Source organism: Humulus lupulus, chromosome 8 (genome assembly GCF_963169125.1).
Source record: "Humulus lupulus chromosome 8, drHumLupu1.1, whole genome shotgun sequence".
Lineage (NCBI taxonomy): Eukaryota > Viridiplantae > Streptophyta > Magnoliopsida > Rosales > Cannabaceae > Humulus > Humulus lupulus.
In genome coordinates this window covers 115133994-115157013 of record NC_084800.1, presented here as the reverse complement: position 1 = coordinate 115157013, position 23020 = coordinate 115133994, and the positions used below count along the sequence as shown (strand labels likewise).

Below are 23020 nucleotides of genomic sequence, written 5' to 3'. Positions count from 1 at the left end.
TATATACACGAATGCTAATGCATGTATTTTAAATTATTCATATATTTTTTCATCAAGTAAAATGACATTATTTTTGTTTGTGGTTTAAAGCTTATATGTCTGTTTTTATTTTGTGATTTGATGACATATATGACGAGAAAACAGATAGAAAACAAATAAACTTCTCTTGATTAATAAGTACTGCTCCATTATTTCACATATTTTTTTGGGATCAAGAATTTTGAGGTTGGCTAGCTATATTTTGCTGTTGTATGTATCATCAAATCATTGGTCAGACTATATAGCTAATCAGACATAAAGATTTTGATTCTAAGAGATTAGCTATAAGGTACTTCACCTTTGGACAGGGTTAAGGATAAAGATTTGAAGCATATACCGAAGGAATAACAAGTCCCCATGGTTATATATGTAGTGCAAAAACAGACATTTTAATTCACTTGGAACTCTCGAAAATGTCAAAGCACTATCCACTCAAGTTCTTTCAATATCTTCCTCTCTCTTATATTTTTTTTTTTGGCCGGGGAGGTTTTTCACACTGCTTTTTTTTTTATTGTTGGCGGAAAATGTTGTTCTTATCCTTAGCTATCCAAAAAAAAACACTAATAAAAAGGAATATTCTCTTGAAACTTCAATATATATTATGTGAACAACTAATCATATACCTATACCTTCCGTTTTAAAATAAATGATCTTCTTGTTAAATAAGTAATCATTAATTGTCCAATGAGCTATATTAAGTCACTGAACTTTACTATTAGATCGTTGACAAGAATCATGAGGCTCCATCTAAAAACTAATTGGTAATTAGTAGAGTTACACATGTTCTTATTAATGGTTGAATATTCTTACACTTATTCCATGTGGGACACAATAGTCTAATATCCCCCCTTAAGATGGTGGCGATTTTTCGCTCACCAATCTTGAATCACGTGATCACAAGTGGTCCGTTTTTTTTTCCAGCTCGCTTATTTTTTTTTTTGGATCTCAAGTGTCTTTTTGCACTATGCGGATCTCGTGCGGCTTGACTCACTCCTTTGGATCGGTGTGGATCGAATGCCCGCTAGGGAATTGGCTCTTGATACCATGACAAGAATCATGAGGCTCCATCTAAAAACCAATTGGTAATTAGTAGAGTTACACATGTTCTTATTAATGGTTGAATATTCTTACACTTATTCCATGTGGGACACAATAGTCTAATAATCGTCCTTGTTCATGATTAAAGCGTCAATATTAAAAAACATATATCATTTCTCATCAATTAATTTAATAAGACTTTATACTATAATGTTATTTGATACGGACTATATAATATTCCTAGCCTGCTATAAATATATATATATAGCTTCATATATATCCGTATCATTTCACTTTAATTTCGTTTTTTTTTTATATCGACTAGAGTACTGTGTGGCGGTGTGAAAGGTATACTTATCCTGCATAGACTTTGCCCATCACAATTTTTGGCCTTTGTTAATTGAACACAACTTCTTCGATCGATAGACTTATTATTAAGGGAACAACTATATATATATATAGTACCACTATTAGTATATTCATGTGTTAATATATCATGCTTGGTCAAAAAACGCCACCCATTATATAAAATAATTAATGTAGCTTTTCCTAGGATTAGACAAATATTTTATTATAGTTATTAGATCCAATATAGTTAATCAAACGTCTAACTAAAATATACATATATAGCATATGTGCTCTAGAAATTGTAGGTATCTTTAGAGATATACTTGGGTTTGATAACATATTATATATTTTTCTTGCTAATAATAATTCTTCGATCTCATATGGTTCTATTTATTAAAGATTAAGCTAACTTTAATTATTGTGACGCACCAATGTATAACATAATCAATCAAAGTTTGGAAGCTTCTTTCTTTTTTTTTTCCTTTTCCCTAGCTTTATCAACAAATTATTTAAATTTATATGTCATATCTGAAACGGATGTAATAATATGTATGGTACGTCCATTATTATATCTTAAAAGACTACATACGCATAATAAGAGTATTATAATGTTCCTTTTGCATATTATATATAAGCAATAAATTTAAGCATACAAGGACATACTTATTCTCAAACCGGAAAAGAAAAAGGATCATGCAAATCATATATTTTATATTCGGTTTAGATTGTTCAAAGATTTGGGAGGAACATAGATAAAATATATTGTTATTATAATGATAATAATAATATGTTATATACTTGTTTGAAAGGAAAGAAATAGACATAGTAGTCAAGGAATTGCTTCTTTCAAATTATTATTTTGAAGAAGAAAAAAAAAAGGTTAGAATGAAAGAGAGATAAAAGAGTCAACTGTTTGGCATAGGCGGGCAATGGCATATCCGCATATATAAAATTAAAGAGCAAATTAGCTCAAGTTGAGGCCTTATCCGTTTATCTTGTTGTGGGGACGAAGGCACTAATTTTAAAAGAATTGAGTCTTGGCTCTTCACTATCACTCTGTCCAATCCATGGGACATGCATTGAATGGACCACCGAAACATATATAGGTCAAAATTTAGGAATGGGACACGTGTCGTAAGGGGCTTAGGGCTGGCAACATGTCCACTTGTGCAAAAGTGGTGCACCCATGTGGCATTGGAAGATAGGAAATGAGAGAGAGATATCGAGAGAAAGAAAAAGGAAGTGAATGAAGGCACATGGGGGGCAGCATCTAACCACACCACACCATATATATTTTGGGGTTATAAATAGGGTGAGACCGGTTCAGTTCCCTCCACATCTGCCAAATCTTCACGTGCCTTTCTTATGCTCCTTCTGTCAAGCTCTGTGCTTTAATTTGTTTGTTTGTTTGTTTTCTCTTCTGAAAACCTTATCCGATTATTCTGCTGTTTTGGCTTTTAGGTCTCTCTTCAGCCAGGCCGTTAAAACATATATATCTCTATCAAAAAGGAGTCGTTTTGTTCGTTGGTTGACAAAGAAAGCACACTACTCTGATCTATTAATACCGTATATTAATTACTACTACTGATTTATTAGAACTAGCTATACAACAACTTCTGCTATTCCTACATTCCTATTCCTATTCCACCCAAATTATAGAAAAACTAATGGACAACAAGAAGCAGGTTGGTGGTCATGGTTCCTCTTCATTGGATCATCTTTTTGGGCCCAAAGACTCTTCAACTTCTTCCTCAACTGGCTTGTTTGGCTCTATTTTCCCACCTCCATCAACGGTAATTCATCTGCTTCGCTCTTTTTTATTTTTTTAATATGTATATATAGATAGATAGATATAATGAATGGATTAGTTGTATTCAATTCTGGTGCAACACTAACCAAGTTATTAATTAGGTTAGTACTATATTGATAATAAATTAAAAGGAAAGTCTCGATTTTGATAAGTAGTTTTTATTTAGTTTCACCTTCTTTTTTTCTTTTCTTTTCATTTTTTTTAAGAATGATGTGCTATATATATATGTTCTGAATTCATTTCTTGTCTTAAATTAGGTGCTTGGAAAAGAGAAGAAACGGGATCATGGAAATCAAGCTGGAGGTGGGAAGTACGAAAGACCAGGTTTGTATAATAATCAAAACCCTTTATTTATTTCCAAAATAAAGAAGACAATATAACTGTCATATTAATTCGCTTTTCTAACAACATTCCATTCGTTATTTGTGGCTCTACTACTATGAATATTGTGGGCTGTTTTGGTCAATATATATATATATAAAACTTTTAAGAGTTATAAAAGATAAATATTATTCCGATTCATGAATAGAAATTGTGTTTGGTAATTACAATTTGATCTTTTTTTAATTGGATACTACCTAATTTGTGTTCAGATAATGTGGCTCAAAGTAGAAAAGGTGAAAGTAGTGGCGTGACAAGCAAAGATTCCAGTTCCATCTATCAAAATGAAACAGTTGAGCCCTGTTATTTCAATTCATCCATCTACTATGGTGGCCAAGAAAATTATTCTCCCAGGACTACAAGGACCACTACTCATGAATCTCAACATACCGTAAGTGTATATATATATATATATACTTGCATTTATTTTTTTCTACTTCCTTTTATTTATTAATTATTGTATATATATCAATATTCATGGTAAATAGCGTTATTGTTTTCTTAATCAGTTCAAGAAAGATGGATCCGACGACGACTCAAATGGAAATAATTCCAATAGTGTTTCAAGGGGAAATTGGTGGCAGGGTAAAATATTTGAGATTCTATATATTAGAAAGGAATTTTTTTTTTTAAATTATTTTTTACGACGATCGACCACATATATAGCAAGATTATTAATTATCATCTTTTTTCTTTTCTTTTTGATCAGGTTCTCTTTATTACTGACACCTAGCAGTAACACGTGATCAATCACCACTTGTAACTAGGTAACAATTAATATAAAAATTGACTTCCTTTAAAATTATGTAACATGTCTAATATTTTGCCAACAAATTAATTGTGACTATATTCTAAATGCGTGTATTGACTTTGTTTTTGCAGCTAGGAATTGTCTACGTACGAATGATACTAATCGCAATAAGATGATGAAGTAGCACGTAGAACAGCATATGGTAGAGCTAATAGTGCTAGCTATATATATATATAGAAGAGTAATATTATCGAATATGGATCTCTCTATAGTATAGGGCTTGAAGGAACGTGTATTTATTTATTGGGTTCTTTTTGTTCCCACTAATATGTACTTACCTTGACCAAGCTGTCCTATATATATATTTACAAATAAAAAAAAATTAATAAATGTTTTGTTCAGCGAAGTATATGTAATATTCCCTCTACGAGGAGAGTACTTAATATTGCTTCTTGTTGTGAGAAACCTTATTTCTAGGACTAACGCACTTGTTTATTGTAGAATATGATTTCAGTTGGAATTGTTTTATCACTCCAATCTAATCTTCATCTTAAATATTAGGATACCATAACGTGTGGGGAATCGAATACATTATATATTTCAAATATATATTGGCAAACTAATTAATCTACTCAAATGTAGGCCAAGAAAGGAACACTTAAATATACTTATTAATTATGTATACCAAGAATCGTTTCGTACGTAGGGGAATAAAGAATGAGATTGGAATATAAAAGCAAGCTCGAACTCGAAGTCATTGACTGGGAGTAGTGGGAGTGGGAGTAGTATTTATCAAGCCCCATTATTCCATATTTGGAGAAAGATAAAACATTCCTGAGAGTGAGAAGTCCGGATTTGTCCAAATTCCAAGCTTCCTTTAAAGTCATTCACTGTCTCGCTAACCACATGACTCCACATCGTACGTGGAAGATTATCCTTAGATAACTCATTTAAACGTCAATTATTTAGGTATTTCCCATCAATTATTTACTGTTATAATTAACTATTATTATTTAGGTATTTCATAATACTTTTCTATATAACTATTTATTTAAACTTTTTTTTACAAATATTATAATTTTTAAAAAGTTATTAGATACTCAGGTAATAAATATTATAAATATTTTTTTAATAAATAGTATAAGTATTTATATTTTGTTTCAAATATTATTAATTTATATTTTTTATAATATTATTATATAAGTAATAAATATTTTTTAAGAAAATCATTTTATATACTATTGATTTCGATTTTTTATATAAATATAGCATAAGTTTTTGTAATTTTTATAAATAATAAATAGTTTTCTATCTATTGAAAAAAAGAGATTTATATAATATTATTAATTTGAAATATTAAAAAAGATGTTTTAATAAATATTTATAATTGTTTATAAATATTATTGCTTGTGTAATTTTTTTTATAAAATTATAAGTTGAAATATTATAAATATTTTATAAATAATATATGTATTTATGATATTTTGTGTTGATCACAAATTTGGCATACGACAGATAATTAAATAATTGAACACCATGAATTTATAGTGTTTTGGCACCAAATATCGGTAATAACCTACATCCACTTGATATTTTTATTAAATAGAATCTCAAACTCAATATTAGAAAAACAAGATTCATTCGAGTTCCTTTAGTGTGAGAGAAAATACAAAACAATAGAGTTATTATATGTATAGTTTGCATGAAAAAATAAATGAGTCATTCAGTCATATATTTATAGACTTTATGACCTTACCTAATTGGCATTTGGCCTTAGATAGCCTTTTATCATTTACACATAAATCACTAAAAAAATACTTTCAAAATAGATATTTTCATAATATGTTGCTCGAGCTTTGTCCGGAAGTTTATGCTTGGCCAACTACATATACATCGAACAGCTACATATACAACAATTAACGATATTCTTGTTGTAACACTTTTGAAGCTCATTCTTTACTCATCCTAGTCGCTATATTTGACCAAACTTTGATGTCATATAGAATTTCCTTTTGCCACGTATCATACAAAAGTGTCACATAATCAAGCTAACTTTTAGGGATAACATTTGTCCCCCAAATTTATCATATATATAGTGTGATCTGCACTAGATAAACTTTATTCTAAAAACTTAACTTCAAATTATGTTTACCCAAAATGCCTTTTAAGATTCCACCACCTTTTGGAAAGAATAAAATATAATGATTACTTATTTTGGAAAATCATACCTATGATTACACATCTCCCTACGCAAAAAGTCAATTTTTCACCTACCATGTTTTCCTATAAAAAAAAAAAAAAAAAAACAATTTTCCTTCTCTTTCTCTCCCTTCACTCTTTGCACATCAAGAACACCGAGAAGCCCAGGAAAAAATCCAAGAGTTCCATAGAAATCTTCAGCGATTTTTCATAAAATCTTCACTTTGAGTAAGTTTCCTACCTTTGATGTCTGAATTTTTGCCTTTTATGTTGAATTATAAATTTATATAGTGTTCGGAAACTGTCAAAAATCGTTGGGCGTTCTTGAGGTTTTTTTAGTTTCATGATGATTTTCTGAAGAAAAAAATTTGGTGTTTGGAAAGTAGGAAAAAAGAATTTAAGGGTTTATAAAGGATTTGGGTAGGCTTCTTTTGTGACTTACTGTGACTTTTTCCAAGAAAATCAAAGTAAAAATTAAAATTTTATTTTCTCAAAAAAAGCGAGTTTTCTTGCTTGTTAAATAAGTGAAAAGCTTATTCATGTCGCTTTTTTATCCGAATTGGATGCTAGTCGAATATACAATTATGTTTATTATCGAGTAGTCCTACTTAGCTCCATTAAGCACACACTCTGCTAGTAGAATAAGATACTCATTCATAGGTTGAGTGCACATGTGTGTGTCGTTGCATGCAAGCATGCATGCGCTGTTGTGTGGCACATAGCAACTACTAGTACAGCAACACTCATGGCCTAGGTTGTGCCTTCTACATGCAAGGAATCTAAGACTTAAGGCCGATACACACCAATGCACTCTCACAGCCATGAGTGTTGTGCATGGTGTTGATGCAATTTTTTGCCAACAGTAGATTTAGAAATCTAATAAGAGTATTAGTGCTTATTTGCAAACTGTAATGAACTTATATAAAATCTTTCTTACACACACAATTTTACGTGCTTCAGTGGTTAAAATCCACCTAGTCCACAAGACAATATTATTACGTTCTCACAATTTCTGCAGAGTTTCAATTATCTCCTATATTTATAGTGGAATTTCCTAGACAGGTCTTTGGTAACGGTGTGCATAAATATGGTAAACATTTAATAAAGATAACTCTCATTTACATAGGGATACGATTGCCTAACAGAATATACTTCTGTTATCTCGGACAATAAATGTGACATTAGCCTGGACACAAATGAGCATATAGAGTGCCTTTGAATCTCTCGGGATCCTTCAGTATGCGTCATGACCAGGTTTCCACGAGCTGAACATATTCAGAGCGCCCTAAAGGGGATCCAGCCATTACATGTCTTTAACTGGACTGTCATCCTATGAGGCGACCTACCAATTACCTGAATGTTGTGCTGCCAAGTCCTAACTCGAGCTGCTCACATCATCATTAGCTAGATATTATACTCATCTACTTTTCCATATATTCATCTGCCAACTGTACCCCTAGCTAAGTGATTAAATCCATGCCAATTTTTAGAGTACAACATTTTTCCCCCAAGATCCTGCTCGTGCTTGACGTCATCACTTTATGGCACGCACCTTAGGGGCTTTTAGGCTTCTATCATGTAAAATTGTGCCTGCCTACTACTCAACACGTGGTTGTATCTAATTGGCATATGTTCGGGTTTTGAGGACTATGACAACTGTCCTATCAACTTTTTGCCGCCGCACGGGTCATTTAATCTTGGCCTTTGGATCTCGAGCTGACCCAATCTGATGTCCCAAATTAATTCCCAAAGCTTACATATAAATAGGGAGATCAGACTTGAACCTTACCACCTTTGCATTCAAAATCTTTCCTTTCAAAAACAAAAATCCCCTTTTTCTCTCAAATTTTTTCCATAAACTTTCATCGCCCTTCAGTTTCTTAGAAGTTGTCAAGCTCCTGCATGTGGACGCATCGACATTCTCATTGAACAAACGTATAAATTGTAAGTATATCCTCACCTGGTCTTGAATCTTCTTTATTTTCCAATGAGTTTTTTTACTTCAAAAAATATTTTTTGTTCAGTACCGTTTCATGTTCTGGCCATGTCTGAGTTTAAATAGGTTCAGTTTAGGCTAAAAGAATGATATTAGACTTTTTTAGAAATAAGATATTCAAAAACTGGGCAAATTTTCTGGGTTTTGCAAGGAAAATGTCACTAATGAATCGATTAGGATACCTATTTGGATGTAGAAGTTTAGAGGTTCTTAGGACTTGGCTCTAGGTAGCTTAAGGGTCATAATTCCTTAAGTAGTTTTGCATTAAAACCCATTCAAAAGAAAAGTGGTGGGTCTGACAAATCTGACACACGAGTCCTGAAATATCAGGGAATTTCGCAAATTCATAGCGTGTGGCCTAGGCCTGCGTGTAGAAACACACATTGGTGCTAGGATATATCTTAGCTCGTGTAAATTTTGAGTCGCCACTCAAACCCTCGAGTCATCATACCTTTATCACCGTAGCTAGTAATTGTCTTAGGTCTCCACTAATAGGCCGCTTTGTCGTCAGGCGAGCTAGATCATGGCTCCACCAAAGAAAAGCATTGCAAGCTCCTCTACTCATAACAAGAATAAAGGCAAGCAGATTGCGTCTGAATCTCTAATTGGCCCAGTGGTGGAGAGGGAGATTGTTGTCGACCCTAACGCTTTTTTTGAGGTCGAGCACATTGTATATCGAATAACGTCGCAAGGGAAAGTGAACAAAATATTGCTGAGCTATGGGATCGAGATGGGAATTGATGTCCTCCTCACCTGACCTCCGTTGCAAGGAGAGCGGAGCTATACCCCCCTTCAAGATGACTTTTGGGCTTGAAGTGATGAGCACCTGAAGGCAGGTGCTTTCCTCCCATTAGACCAATACTTCGTGGATTCTTTTTAACTACGTTGAACTGGCTCCGTTCCAGCTCCCCCAAAACTCGTATCGACTTTTGGCGGGGTTAAAATATCTATTTTTGAGGCACGAGTGGGAGGTCCCCACCCCGGCAGATATTATGTACTTCTTCTACCTCAAGGTCGTCCTGATCAGAAGGGGCGAGGTGGCAGTTTTACTACCTCACTCGCTTCCCCAACTTGGCTTCCGTTATTGACCTCCCCAACCACCTAAATAACTATAAAGACCAATTCTTTTATGTCAAATGGATTCAAGAATTTCAATCACCGATACTTCAACAATCCTCGTAAGTCTCCCCAACTTTCTGAATTTTGTACGCGAACTCTCTTATCATTTTTCATTTTTTTTCTGTTTAATCCTTCTAACTGAGTTCGTTCCTTGTGCACCTATATTCAAGAGGACAGATCAGTCTGAGACCCTTGGGGTCAATATGAGATGATGTCCCATCTTCCTTCGAAGGAGAAGGACTTCCGACAGGTAGTGAATGATGTTACCATGGTGGCCTGCAACCTGATTTGCAAAGGCCAGACACTAGCTATCAGGACTCGAGGTCCACCCCCGTTCACCCCGAGCTTCCTTATCCTCAAGAAGTCTTGCCCGCCATTGAAGACCCCAAGGAGGAAAAGGATGTGGCACCGCTGGTGCGCAAGAGGAGAGTTCCTAAAGATGATCAGGGTCCTAATCCAGGGCGAGCTGAGTTCGGGGAAGTAGGCGGCACTTCCAGCCAAGGTAACCCATATAGAGAACTAGATCGGGCTGCTGCCAGTTTTAGGCTAATTCGCTTCAACCCCAATCAGCTCGTCAGTCGCCATCCTACTAACCTAGACCTAAACACAACACTCCTTCAGTTTGTGGATCATCTAGTGATGCGCTATGACCATAGCTACCCCAGATGCACCGTTGTGGTTGACAACACCCTCTACTTTAGGTCCTCCATTTTTGAAGAATATTGGACAAATCGTAGGTCATGGCCTTCCTTAGGTTAGGGTGTATTCTCCCCCGACTTTAGGCGATCTGTAGATGAGTCTAGCTCAAAAGAAGAGCCTGAACCCCTTAGGACCCAGGATGTAATAATTCTAGCTCCCCCCCCCCCCCCTCTGGTAGTCCAGGAGTTAAAGGTTATACCTAGTCCGGTTCATAACCCCGAGTTGATCGTATTAGATTCCTCCCCTAGCTCGGAGGGTAGGGTTCTTTCTCTTGTTCTTGTCTTTACATTACTTTGACTAATTATCCCTTGTATCTGAATCTTCTGCTCGTTCCTTTTCAGGTGAAGAGATGGACTTGCCAGATGCCTTAGGTCTAAGGAGTACCTTCAAGGCTGGCGGGGGCGGAGCGGGCCCGTGGTAAAAAGGCCCAGGGTGCAAAAGAAACATGCTTCCAAGACTGAAACTTCCACTGGGTCTCCTATCAAAGACAAAAGTACCATCTCCACCTGGGAGCAGCAACAGCAAACTCAATCCCCACCCCCGGTAACAATAGTCGCAGTTCTCGAGACTCCTCCTCCTCCTCTCCCTTGACATGTACCTCCTTCGACTCCTCAAGTGATCCAAGGCGAAGCTTCCCCTGCTCAAGTCCCAACTGTTCAGATCCCAGTAAAACCACCCGAGTTGGCAAGGATCCCTGAAGCGTTTCAGGGGACTGTATACGAGATGGTATAAGCCATATGGTGGGCCATGAGTATAGAGCCAATGTACAGGATATGAGGGACATGGAGGAGCGTACTCCCAAAGATGTTCTCAAGTCCACTATGGGAATGAACCTCACTGTGAGCTCCTTTCATTCATCTAGCCTTTCTTTTTCTTTTCTTCTCTCTTTTTTTTTTTTTTACTAGCCTTGACTTGCCTTTTCCTTTTGCAATCTGTCCTGGCTCAACTTCGTGGAATTGCTTGAATTTGAGCTAGGAGTGATGTGCTCCAAGCCACCCTAATCTCCGCCCAAGAGAGCAAGCATTCTGCAAAGCTGCCCTGACTGCTTCCTAGGAAGGCGAGCGGGTTGCTAAGAATTAGGTCGTGGAAGTGAGTCGTCGACTGGAACAACTGCAGGCTGAAAATGATGGCCTCAAAAAGAAGCTTTGTGAGGTCGAGGCCAAAGCAGAGGAAGAGGCCGAGAGGGCGAGGTTGGAGCTCGCAGATTCGTCAAACTCAATGGAGGAGATTCTTTACCGCACTACAAGAAAACGGGGTCTTTACCTACCAATTGTAAGTGTAGGTAAAACTAGTCTAATGGTGAGTAATATGGTTTACCTACCAATATTGAATTGGTAAAGATTGGTAGGTAAAGGTTAGTGGGGAAAGAGTCTTTACCTACACTTATTAATACTGGTAGGTAAAAGAATCAGTGGACCCCACTAAGTTATAAATCAATTGATGAGTCAGCAGATGACGTGTTTGATGATGTGGCATCCTACATGTCTGCTGACATGGTGTCCATATTTTATGTGTCTGATGATGTGGCATTCTACGTGGCATACATCAAAACTACCACTTGGCATCTTGTGATTGCACCACGTGTCAGACAATAATTTGTCCACGTGCTACAAGAAATTCGAATGATTGTGTTACTTATCCCCTTTTTATTGGTTATGTGGCACTAAATGATTGGTCCACGTGACATGTTGTAGTATATTTATTTTTACCTACACTTATTTATTTGTGAGTAAATATAATATTTCTATGTAGGTAATTTTAATTATATATAAATTTTATTTAATATAAATAATAAATGAAAGTAATTAATTTGAAAAATATTTAACATTATTAATCAAATAAATTATTTAACTTTAATAAAAAAATAAGCAAACATATATTATACAATATTCATTGCTTATTAAGAAGCACATTTCATAAAAAAAAAATATCTATACATTATTTTTAGGTCATTGAAAACTCAATAATGTCATTTTTCTTGACATTCTTCTTATTCTTCACTTTGGGATCATTGCATGAGAGCCTCCTTTTCTCTGACTGAACTCATTGTGAATGTCGATGATGACTTTGGGAGGTGGACATCGACAATGGCCGGAGGTGGGGTTCGAATTGGCACCAATGAGAAGGACTTTATAATTAATTTCAACAAAATAAATATCCCCAATTTAATCATCATAAGGATTTCAGAAAATATATGACTTATTATTATGGGCATTTACGACACTTGGGATACCAACATATATTAAAAATAAAAATAAAATATGAGCACATCAAGTGTCATAATCACCAACATAAAATAAGTATATTTATTCTTGAATATCATAGGCCAAAATAATTCAAAGTAACAATGACACCTACCACAACAGATTGCCTAACAACAAACCAGAGCAACAAAAAAGGATTGATACATATTATAAAAAATTACCTCAAACAGAGCATAAAAAAAATTGCCTCAGAATTTTAATACAAAATTTTAATGAACTGGACACACATAAAAAGCCAAGTTTCACATATATTTACTATGCTTCTGCATAACGAGCAAAAACTTGGATGGACATTAGTTAAAACCTGCATTCCTAAGAGTTTAAAGAAGACAAAGATAAACAAAATTAAGTATGAGCATGAAATATTTTACATAATAAATTAAAAAATTCATAAACACAAAGAGAGACCTCTGTCAGTTTTGGTACAATCTTATGGAGACACTGGGACAATTGCTCAAGAGCACAATAGGCCATTGCACCAAGTAATTGAACACTATTTTGCTTTGTTGCTAATGCATTAAATTAAATCCTTCATATAAATACTATATTAGGACAATCTTTCTCTAAGAAAACAAAAAAATCTCTTTCAACCCCAAATCACGTCTCTTAATTGGCAACCTATATTACTAACACAAAACCATTGAAAAAAATTCAATTTCAGCATCAAGTGGAAAGAAGAAAACTGGGTTTACATAAAAAAAAATGCTCGACAAATATGTAATAATCAGAACCTAACTTTTTTGCAAACAAAACAAAGAAAAAAGATGAGGCTTTCACCAACAAGTTCCAACCCGAGCTGTCATGGGATCAAAACACATAAGCCAAGCATGACAATTGAGATTTAGATGCAGAAAGCAAATTGGAAAAGATAAACAAGTAATTCAGGTTCAGTTAAATCAATCGTGAAAAGCACTTTAGAAATTATTTATAAACACCTTCTCAAAGGAGTAGTTTAGAAATTATTCATTGTTTAAAGTTGTTAAAAAACAATTTATTTTTACATTAAAAAAATAACATATAGATAGGTTCAATGCAATGCAAGTCTCTCTTCAACTATACCCCTACCGCCCAAGTAGATCCAATTGCAAACAATAGCAAAAACTTTTCTTTTTCTAAGTGTTATTCTTTTCATAGGGATTCCCTAAGTCAACCATGCATATTAACATATACTATAAATATTATTTTCATAGGAACACACAAACACATACAATAATGAGCTCTTCAAGTATAAGAGATATACAAACTAAGTAATACTGAAACTGGATAATATATTATACTAAGTACTACTTCCAATACTATATTATACTAATAATAACTCCTAGTTAAATCTTGTCCATATCCAAAAATCTCTAGGACCAAAGTCAACTTAACAGTTAACGCCTAAATAAATGGTCAGGATGGGCATCCCTCTTCTAGTCATCAATCAAAACTTGCCATAATAAGACAAGAAAAACTTTCACTGAAAATGAGCAGCTAAGTATTAAGAAAATAATTTATACTTCACTGATTCAACGTGATGTATCAATAATAGGAAATTAAATTAGAAGGGTACGAAAAGAATCTCCTAACATGGCTGAATGTGAGATCAAATGTTCATTGTCAAGCAGGTGGGAGAGCTGGCAGGAATTGCGGTAGGAGCAACTGTTATGCTCAATATACTTGTTGCAGGGTATGTTTGAACTCCGACCTTCTATCTAGCTTCCTGAGTAAAGACATAAGTACACATAATTAACTACATTCGCACATTTTTAAACTCATACAGACAAAGCAGATAGCATATATACATGCATGTGGGATAAGATATATAATTATATTTTTTTTTGATAGAAGGTAAAGATGTCTTCAACTATGACTTGAACTCATCAACCTTTAATTTTGTAGGGAGACAACAGGAGCTTCAATGAACCCTGTGAGGACTTTAGGGCCTGCAGTAGCTACAAACAACTATGAAGCAATATGGGTCTACCTCACTGCTCCTATTCTTGGAGCACTTTGCGGTGCAGGGGTCTATTCTGCTGTCAAGCTTCCAGAGGAAGATGGAGACAATCATGATAAGCCTTCTACTAGAAGGAGCTTCAGGAGGTGACTGATTAAGTCTATCACAAGAAATATCTATGAATAACTCAGGTTCAGAGAGGAACGCAACTCTAGAATGAGCTCTAGTACAGATAGAAATCCATCTGGGTACATAGACATAACGAATAAACTAAAACCAGTCATGTGCATCATTAACAATCAAGTAAGGAATTCCACTCACTCCTAGTTGACCTTTCTCCACTTAGTATAGAAATATAGTCTTTTTATAATTAAATTGGAAGCAGAGGAAGCTTATATTAGGAGGCTCAATTTCACAATCCTAGTAATCTTGGGCTCTTTTTCCCTTTCATAAGTATGGTTGATCATGTATGTAGTAATGCAAGTTACATAAAACTAAAGGATTATCTTAACATTATGCTTATAACACTCCAATCGGTGTGCTTATTTATTCTATGAATTTCCTTCACATAGATAATAAATTTTAAAACTACCAATCTTCCTTTCCGTAAGCTCGAATCATGGTTGTCTCACTAAGACAATCTAATCTAGCTTGGTTGTATTAAATAAACAAATTAGCTTGGCTCCTCACTATATTTAACAAATTCTAAATCACAAGTTCTATGTTGTTTTTTGCAAACAAAATTCAATCTTTGCAATCCTTTCAGTTTCCAAAAAGGCATAAAAATAATGACACCATGCTATCGGTTAGAATGATGAACACACAGTTTAGAAACAACATTCAATAAGCGTACCGAGATAATGAGACTAAATTTGTAATACATTACGAAGTGAAATGTAAATCAACAAGAAAATGTCCAAAAGTAATTGTTCAGTGATTCCTATTCAAGAACCTTGTTTCACCATTGGCCTCGCTTACATATAATATTGTGTCAAAATTACTAAAACCCCAATATCAAAATTTTACCTTTTGCAATTTTCCATTATGAGATCCTTGAAACTTGTTACACGAATAGGTTGTTCAAAAACTGGTCTCATCACACTTTTTTTACACTGCATATATATAAATGTTTATTCCGAAAAGATACAATGCATAAACATATATAAATGAATTTAATGAAAAATGATACCTGAAACTCTGATCGAACGTTGGAATCAGTCAGAAAATCAGGAGAAGACAGCGTCGTAGAAATAAAGGACAGATCGCCATGTACTTGTGTTGAAACGGCGTCGTTGGGTTAAGTGGGACTGGGACTGGAACTGGTTGTCGTCAACAAGTTCAGATCTTCGTCGATGTAGTTCTGCACGTTATTACACAGAGAGTCTCTTGATCATGATCATTTCAAAAAAATATACGTATAATAAATAAATAAATATGGTTAGTGAAAAATGATAACCTGTTCTTGGACGATGATTCTTTCATTGGAGGTTATGGAGTCGTGATCATCTCCGTAAGTGGTGACGGTGACGGTGGAAGTCGGAGGAGGAGTAGAAGAAGAAGAAGGAAATAAATAATCTAAGCACTCGGCAATGTCACCCGAAGTTTTGGGGTCTGGTTCGCGTAGAGCCCCGTTGCAGTCTCCATCGAGCCTCCCGCGCCAGCAACCTGCAAGAGAAAAGGGTGAGACAGAGAGAGGGAGAGAGAAGGAGCTGAGAGGTTAGATGTGAGGGAGATTGAGAGGTGCAGCTGAGAGGAAGAATGAGAAACAAATGAACCCTAATCCCTAAAGCCCCAATCTGATTTTTAGGTCTGTTTTTTTTAATTAAAATTTTCTTATTTGATTAATAAATAAATATATTTTATTTATATTTTTTCCAACTATGTACACACGTGGCATGCCACATGTTATACAATGTGTACACATCATATTATTTACTCCACATAAGCTTCCAAATAAGCATTTATAATAATAAAATAATATAATGAAAATAAAAAAAATGGGGGTAAAATTTAGCGGGAATGGTTAAAAAATTTCCCTCCATAATATACGTAGGTAAATATCATTATCTACTGATATTATTGGTAGGTAAAGCTATGTTCTGAAATATAATATAATGGACTAGCATTTACCTACTAATATTATCTACCAATAAATATTGGTAGGCAAAACATTACTTTCCCTACCAATATATATTGGTAGGTAAATTATTGATAGGTAAAGATCAGATTTCTTGTAGTATCGGTGCTGGGCTTTCAACCAAGACATGAATTTCTCTTTCATGCAGCCAGGGCTTTGGGAACTTTTTCTTGCCAAATTCAAGATTCGATTCTCAAAGGAACCCTCTGAGACCGTCGAGGCTTCCAATGCTGCTGAAGGGGATGGCGAGGAAGTGACATCCTCTGAGCAAGTCAACGGAGCTCAATGATTCATTTTCTTTATTTTGTATTTTGTAACTAAGTCCTTAGGGATTAAAACAATTGCCTTCGGGCTCAGGTCAAGGATTTTTCCCTCCTCAAGATAACTATATGCTTTTGAATACATATTTAATTTGTGATCTATTCATGCTCCCCTTATTATATTATTTTCTCATGTTTGTGAATTCTTGGATTCTTGTACACTTGAAATCTTAGAGGTTGTCTTTAGATCGGGATAGATTTTTTATGGCTCGACTAATTAATTTTAGTCAATATCTTAGTTGTATCCAAGATTTTTCCCACCTAATTGTGTTATACCTGTCGGGAATCAGGCCTCTAACCTGGTCATATCCAGGGTTTTTAGTCTACTTAATAGCATTGTACCTGTTAGGAATCAGGCCTCGAACCTAATCGTATCTAGGGGTTTTAGTCTGCTTAATAGCATTGTACATGTTAGGAATCAAGCCTCAGACCTGGTTATTTCTAGGGGTTTTGTTTTAAAAATTTCTCAATCTTAGTTTGTGTTCGGAATTTGAAAATCTGAGCTTTAAAAAGTCGTGAAATAATTAGTTTTTCCAAACTCTAAGTTTCAGATTTCATCTGAATACGTTGAACTCTTTTAAAAGTTCTCTTCAGTTATGTGCCCCCCAAGCAACCAGAACTTATAAATGTTCTAGGTTGCTTTTACAAAGTGAACCTGTGATAATAAAACGACAAAATTGATTACGTAATAATCCAATTGTTATTAACAATTGATTTCATGTAAACAAATAGGACAATACTAAATAATCATGTTTCTAAAAGATGCATGATTAATGAGAAACTTTGTGAGGTTTCATGAATGACATGCAATTGACTAATGCATGATCAAGTTGTCAATCAAACATCAATGAACATATATTTAAATAAATGTAATAAATAAAAATAAATAATGAACCGAGTACTAATGGGTATTTTTAAGATTTACAACCCTTTGAAAAAATTAGAAATAAAATTGCAATCTAAGCCTATGTAGCTTTCAAGACTCTCCAAGAATGCTCCTCATCTCCTTTAGGCTTTCATGCTAATCTTTAGGAACTTTGTTTTGCCCAACTTATTAATTAGAAAAAAAATTCTAATTAATTTATTTACTTAAAACTAACTTTTAATTAAATAAAAATTTTGTCATCTTTTTAATTTAGTTGAATTTAAATAACTAACGAATCATATTCAAATAATTATTTAAACTTAAGACATTAAAATATCTTAACAAACTAAAAGATTTCTTATTTTCTAATAAAATAAAATAAGATAATTAAACTTTTAAATTTAAATAATTTAAAAATTAATTAAATAAAAGATATTTTATAACAACTTAGGAATTAGGGTTTTGGGCACCAAAATGGTGCCCTAGGATCGACGGTACAAGGAGCCAAGGGCTCGGCGAGGAGCCTGGCGCACGGGCCTGGTAGGCGAGCCTAGCGCACGCGGAGGCAGGCAGGTGCTCACGCGCCTTGGCATTGGGTGCATGTTGGGAGCCATGGGGCTGCACGCTGGGAGCCACGAGGCTGCACGCAGGGAGTCGCGGGGCTGCACGCTGGGAGCTGCGGGGTTGGGGTGCGTCTAGGCGTGTGCGAGGATGAGCAGGGGCTCGGGTCGTGTGCCTCTTAGGTGCATGGCTCGGGTTCCTCCTCATTTTTTTGTACATATTTTTTTTTAAAAAAATAAATTTACAAAAAACCTATGCCCTTTATGGCTTACACAAGATCTAGAAAAAACAATAAAATCCTAACCCAATAGCGCAATATAATTAACGATCCATCATTCAACCATACATTCAAAAAACATATCCATCCATTCAATATACATATCAACATACATATAACAAATGCAAGAAACCCACACAGTATTTAATATATATATATATATATATGTATAAACTACTCTAGTACCAATTGTTGGTATTAAATAATCAAATCAAAGGTACACAGCCAAATATATGGACCCATTTTAATAAATTTAAATACCAGCCACGATCAACTTTATTTTGTCTTATTTTTTGTTTGTCTTTTGGTTCTTTGTACCTTATGAAGTAAGTAGTGATTACCATCATATCATATACATATATAAATATTAAATCACATATAAATAGATTAAGAATTAGCCTATCATTTGTCTTGAGTCTTTTTGTATAAATCAATGATCTTCCTACCCAGTGTTTTTAGATCTCACACCCTGATCTTCCAGACCAATCCTCAAACACACAAGGACATGTGTGGGCACGTAGGATTCAAAATGTTGATTTATGTGACTCCCTAGATGTACTCAACACATGAGATCTAGAGAGTTTTGAAAGAGAGAAGGTTTAGAATAGTTTTCAGGTTTAGAGAAAACTATCGCTTTAGAGAGAGAGTCTGATTATCCATCATTTTTTTAATATCACGTATATCAAATTTATAAAGATATTTAATATAGTTAAATAATCTTTATTTAATTAAAATATACTTCAAATTAAAACTGATTAGATATTTTCATTTAATTATCTATTTAAATCATATATTTTTTAAAATAATGAAATAACTGATTAAACAAATTTATTTGAAATTCAAAATTCAAATCCCATGGATAAAATCTCTGAAGCTAGGTGCCACACACTGTAATGTACAGTGTGTGTCACCCAACCTTAATAGGGTTGCCCTAATTTTTTCATTTGTTTATTTAATCAACTTTTAAGACAAGATATTTGTGCCAACATAAATATCAGTTAATTCAAAATTAATTTTATCTTAAAATATCAATTTTAAATTAAATAAATAAATATCATATTATAAATAAGATATTTATTATTTTCTCTATTTATATTAATCCAAACAAGATTAATATTAATTTTAACCTATAGTTTTTCAAAATAAAAACTATATAGTTAAATAATTAATTAATTCACAATTAATCAATTGCCCATAATTGTCAAATTATTATTTTCTTGCCTTGGAAAATTAATTCCTTTGCAATTTAATCATTTCTCTTATCAAATCTTTCTTTTGACATCCTTACCCTTGACAGTGTAGGACAGAGGTGATCTGGGGACCATGGACCTATAATACGAAGTTCCAATTAACCAGATTATTAATTAAACTCTTTAATCTAATAATCTTATTTATTAATTCAATGATTACTCCACTATAAATATGGAATTGCAGTCTAAGTATTTATAGAATTATATTTACATAGTTTTCTCTAGTAGTCCATTAATATAATCAATATATGTAGTTATGTCCTCCATTATTGGTTCATTAATTAGAGTTGGTCAAAATTATTTTTTTACCCTTCTAATTACTTCTTGATCCTTAAGTACCATTAATTCACTAGCGAATAATCAATCTATAATCTAACTATAGATTTGAGCTCAATAACTATTCAGTTACAGAATCAACTCTTAAGGGAACCAATATTTGATCCGTTAGGAAAGCATGGATTCCAATATTGTAATTCAAGTTCCTAGCCATCCATGATATTGAATCTCCAAAACAAAAGTAATTAGCCTCATTATTCTAAGAGACCTTAATGAGTGAATCAAAAGATCCAATAAACATAAACAGGAGTTCATGAATACTCATGATTTAGACTGGTCTACAAATGATCATCTATTATGACAAGAATTAAATCTTTACGTCAAATGGCAAGTTTATAAAGATAATTATTTCTCATTGGTCCTGTCATATATACTCTCTATTATACACAGCACATTTACTAAGATGTCTATCCACATCAGTAATCTGAATCTAGATTACTTGCATCTCGTATGCTTAGCAAACCGTACTAGTAACCATTCACTAAATATTCCTTACTTTAATATGTTACTAACTGTTGTACTCATTCCATATGATCTTAATTCTCTCGTACTGATACAAGATCATACTCTCATGAATGAATAGGGAATTTTCTTGATATTATTATATAATTAATTCAAAAAATAATTATAAGAGTCAAATATAATAAAATTGTACTTTTATTTAAAATCAATAAAATGTCTTTACATGCTTTTAGGGCATTGATCTTAACATTCGTACCCTTCAATTAGCGAGTTGCACGGTTACCACCAGGGGTCATTATGTGAGAACTAAATGTGGCTAGCGTCCTCCTCCGTGAAAATGATTGGTTGTTTTTCCAACCGTTGCTGTTTTGATAACTGTTTCTCTGCGATAAATTCTATACCGTTATGAGTTTTCAACTCTTGTATATACCTCTTTTGGGCTCCATTTCTCATGCCCGCCAAATGAGGTCCTTTGGAAATAGTAGTTATATCTCCTCCTACTATTGGGGGAAACAGTCATGCCCGAATGAGAGTTTAAATCTTATCCTTTAGTTGTCGGCAATCATCGATATTATGACTGATGTCATTGTGGTATCGAAAAAACTATGAGGGACCTCTCTTCGCCCTCTAATGCCTTAATGGCTATGGTTTCTTCCACGGAAGGTGATTAGAGTTTTCCAAGAAAATGCGTTCCCGTGTATCCATTAGGTCAGTGTAGGTGGCATAAATGGGCTTGAATTTTTCCCCAAACTTGTTTTTCTTGGTGTCGTTCTGGTCGCCATCACCATTATCTTTCCTCTTATTGTTTCCCGCATGGTTATTCTGGGTAACATGTTGAGTTGTAGCTGCACTGCCTATCACCGCTCCAGCAGGCTGAATAGGGGCCTGGATGGTTCCTGCGATAACAGATCGCGCCTCCTCAAAGTTTATCCACTCTTGAGCTCGGGCCAAGAACTCATCTACACTTTTAACCCCTTTTCTTTGGAGCTCCTACCATAGATCGCCTCCCACCAAGATTCATGTTCTCATTTCCATGAGCTTGGAGCTATCATCAGCATCTCTAGCTCCTGCTGCAACATTGGCAAATCTTCTCAGATATGCTTTCAAGGACTTACCAGGTTTCCTTTTGGTTGGCCAATGAGGCAACCTCTACGTGAGTTTCCTTTGAAGCTCGAAATGCTCTCTTGAACTCGGAAGACAACTTCTTCCAAGAGCTTATCGAATGTTTTTTGTACTTTTTGAACCACTGCCTGGCAGGTCCGATCAGAGCCGTGGGGAATAGAATGCATCTTAGGTCGATCCCGGGCCATCATCAAATGTTGAACATCCTGAGGTGGTCAGATGGATCTGTGTTTCCATCAAATGTTGGCATGTTCGGCATCCTGAAACCAATAGGATACACAGCTGCTACAATGTTCGGGGCAAAAGGTTTGAGCTCCTCATCAGAGTTACAATCGTCAATCCCTTTTCCAGATAAGAACTTCTTCATTTGCTCCTCCATCAAGGCCAGTCACTCGAGGGTTGGGTCTTTGGTCTCTAGGTTAGCTGGGAGTTTTTCACCAGCTCCCATCCTATTGTGTGCATTTGATTGGTTGTTTTCCCTCCAAGTTCGATCTTGGTTAGGTGGGATATTCCCATTGTTGCATACGATAGACGGACCTCCCTCATGTTGAGTATAACTCATATTATTATTGCGAGCTGGATACTCCCTTTGTTAATTCAGATGATCATGCAGGTCGGGATGTGGATCAAAACGAGGACTTTGTGCTGAACTAAGATGATTCCTCAAGTCGCTCTCAGACATGCCTCCACGCTGGCTCCTCGTCCAGTAACTTCCATTTGCGAAGCTTACAGCCCATGGCTGAGATTGAGGACCTGGATTATCAGCATGTGCCCATGGGATGTAAGTTTCTACTGACGGTGGATGATTTCTCCTACTATTTCCACGAGCTGGAGCGTCTCTTTGTGAGCGTAGTAGTGTAGGATGTCTAACCAGTGATGGTGGATGTCTTATCAGTGAGGTTATCCTTGTTCTATCAGGACGAACTAAATTAACTTGTCTCAGTTCTACCACTATGTCCCGTGTTCTCTGTGCCTGGGGTTCTAACCGCGGTGCAAGAGGACTCGTTGGAGTGTTTTGTCTTCGTGAATTTGTCCCAACTCGCCCTTATGGGTTGTTATAGGCATTCCTGGGAATCTGTGCGAAAGGCAAAGAGTTGGGGGTCACAGTTC

General features: G+C 34.9%; 1 protein-coding gene across 1 annotated transcript; it reads left to right on the top strand.

Annotated features, from left to right (window-relative positions):
• The first annotated feature begins 2762 nt into the window (after positions 1-2762).
• LOC133798351 (uncharacterized) lies at positions 2763-4904 on the top strand. Its single transcript, XM_062236593.1, has 6 exons — positions 2763-3218; positions 3493-3559; positions 3829-4007; positions 4126-4201; positions 4326-4383; positions 4499-4904. Exons 1-5 carry the CDS (start codon positions 3093-3095, stop codon positions 4340-4342), a joined length of 465 nt encoding a protein of 154 aa, XP_062092577.1. The 5' UTR covers positions 2763-3092; the 3' UTR covers positions 4343-4383; positions 4499-4904.
• The last annotated feature ends 18116 nt before the right edge of the window (positions 4905-23020 follow it).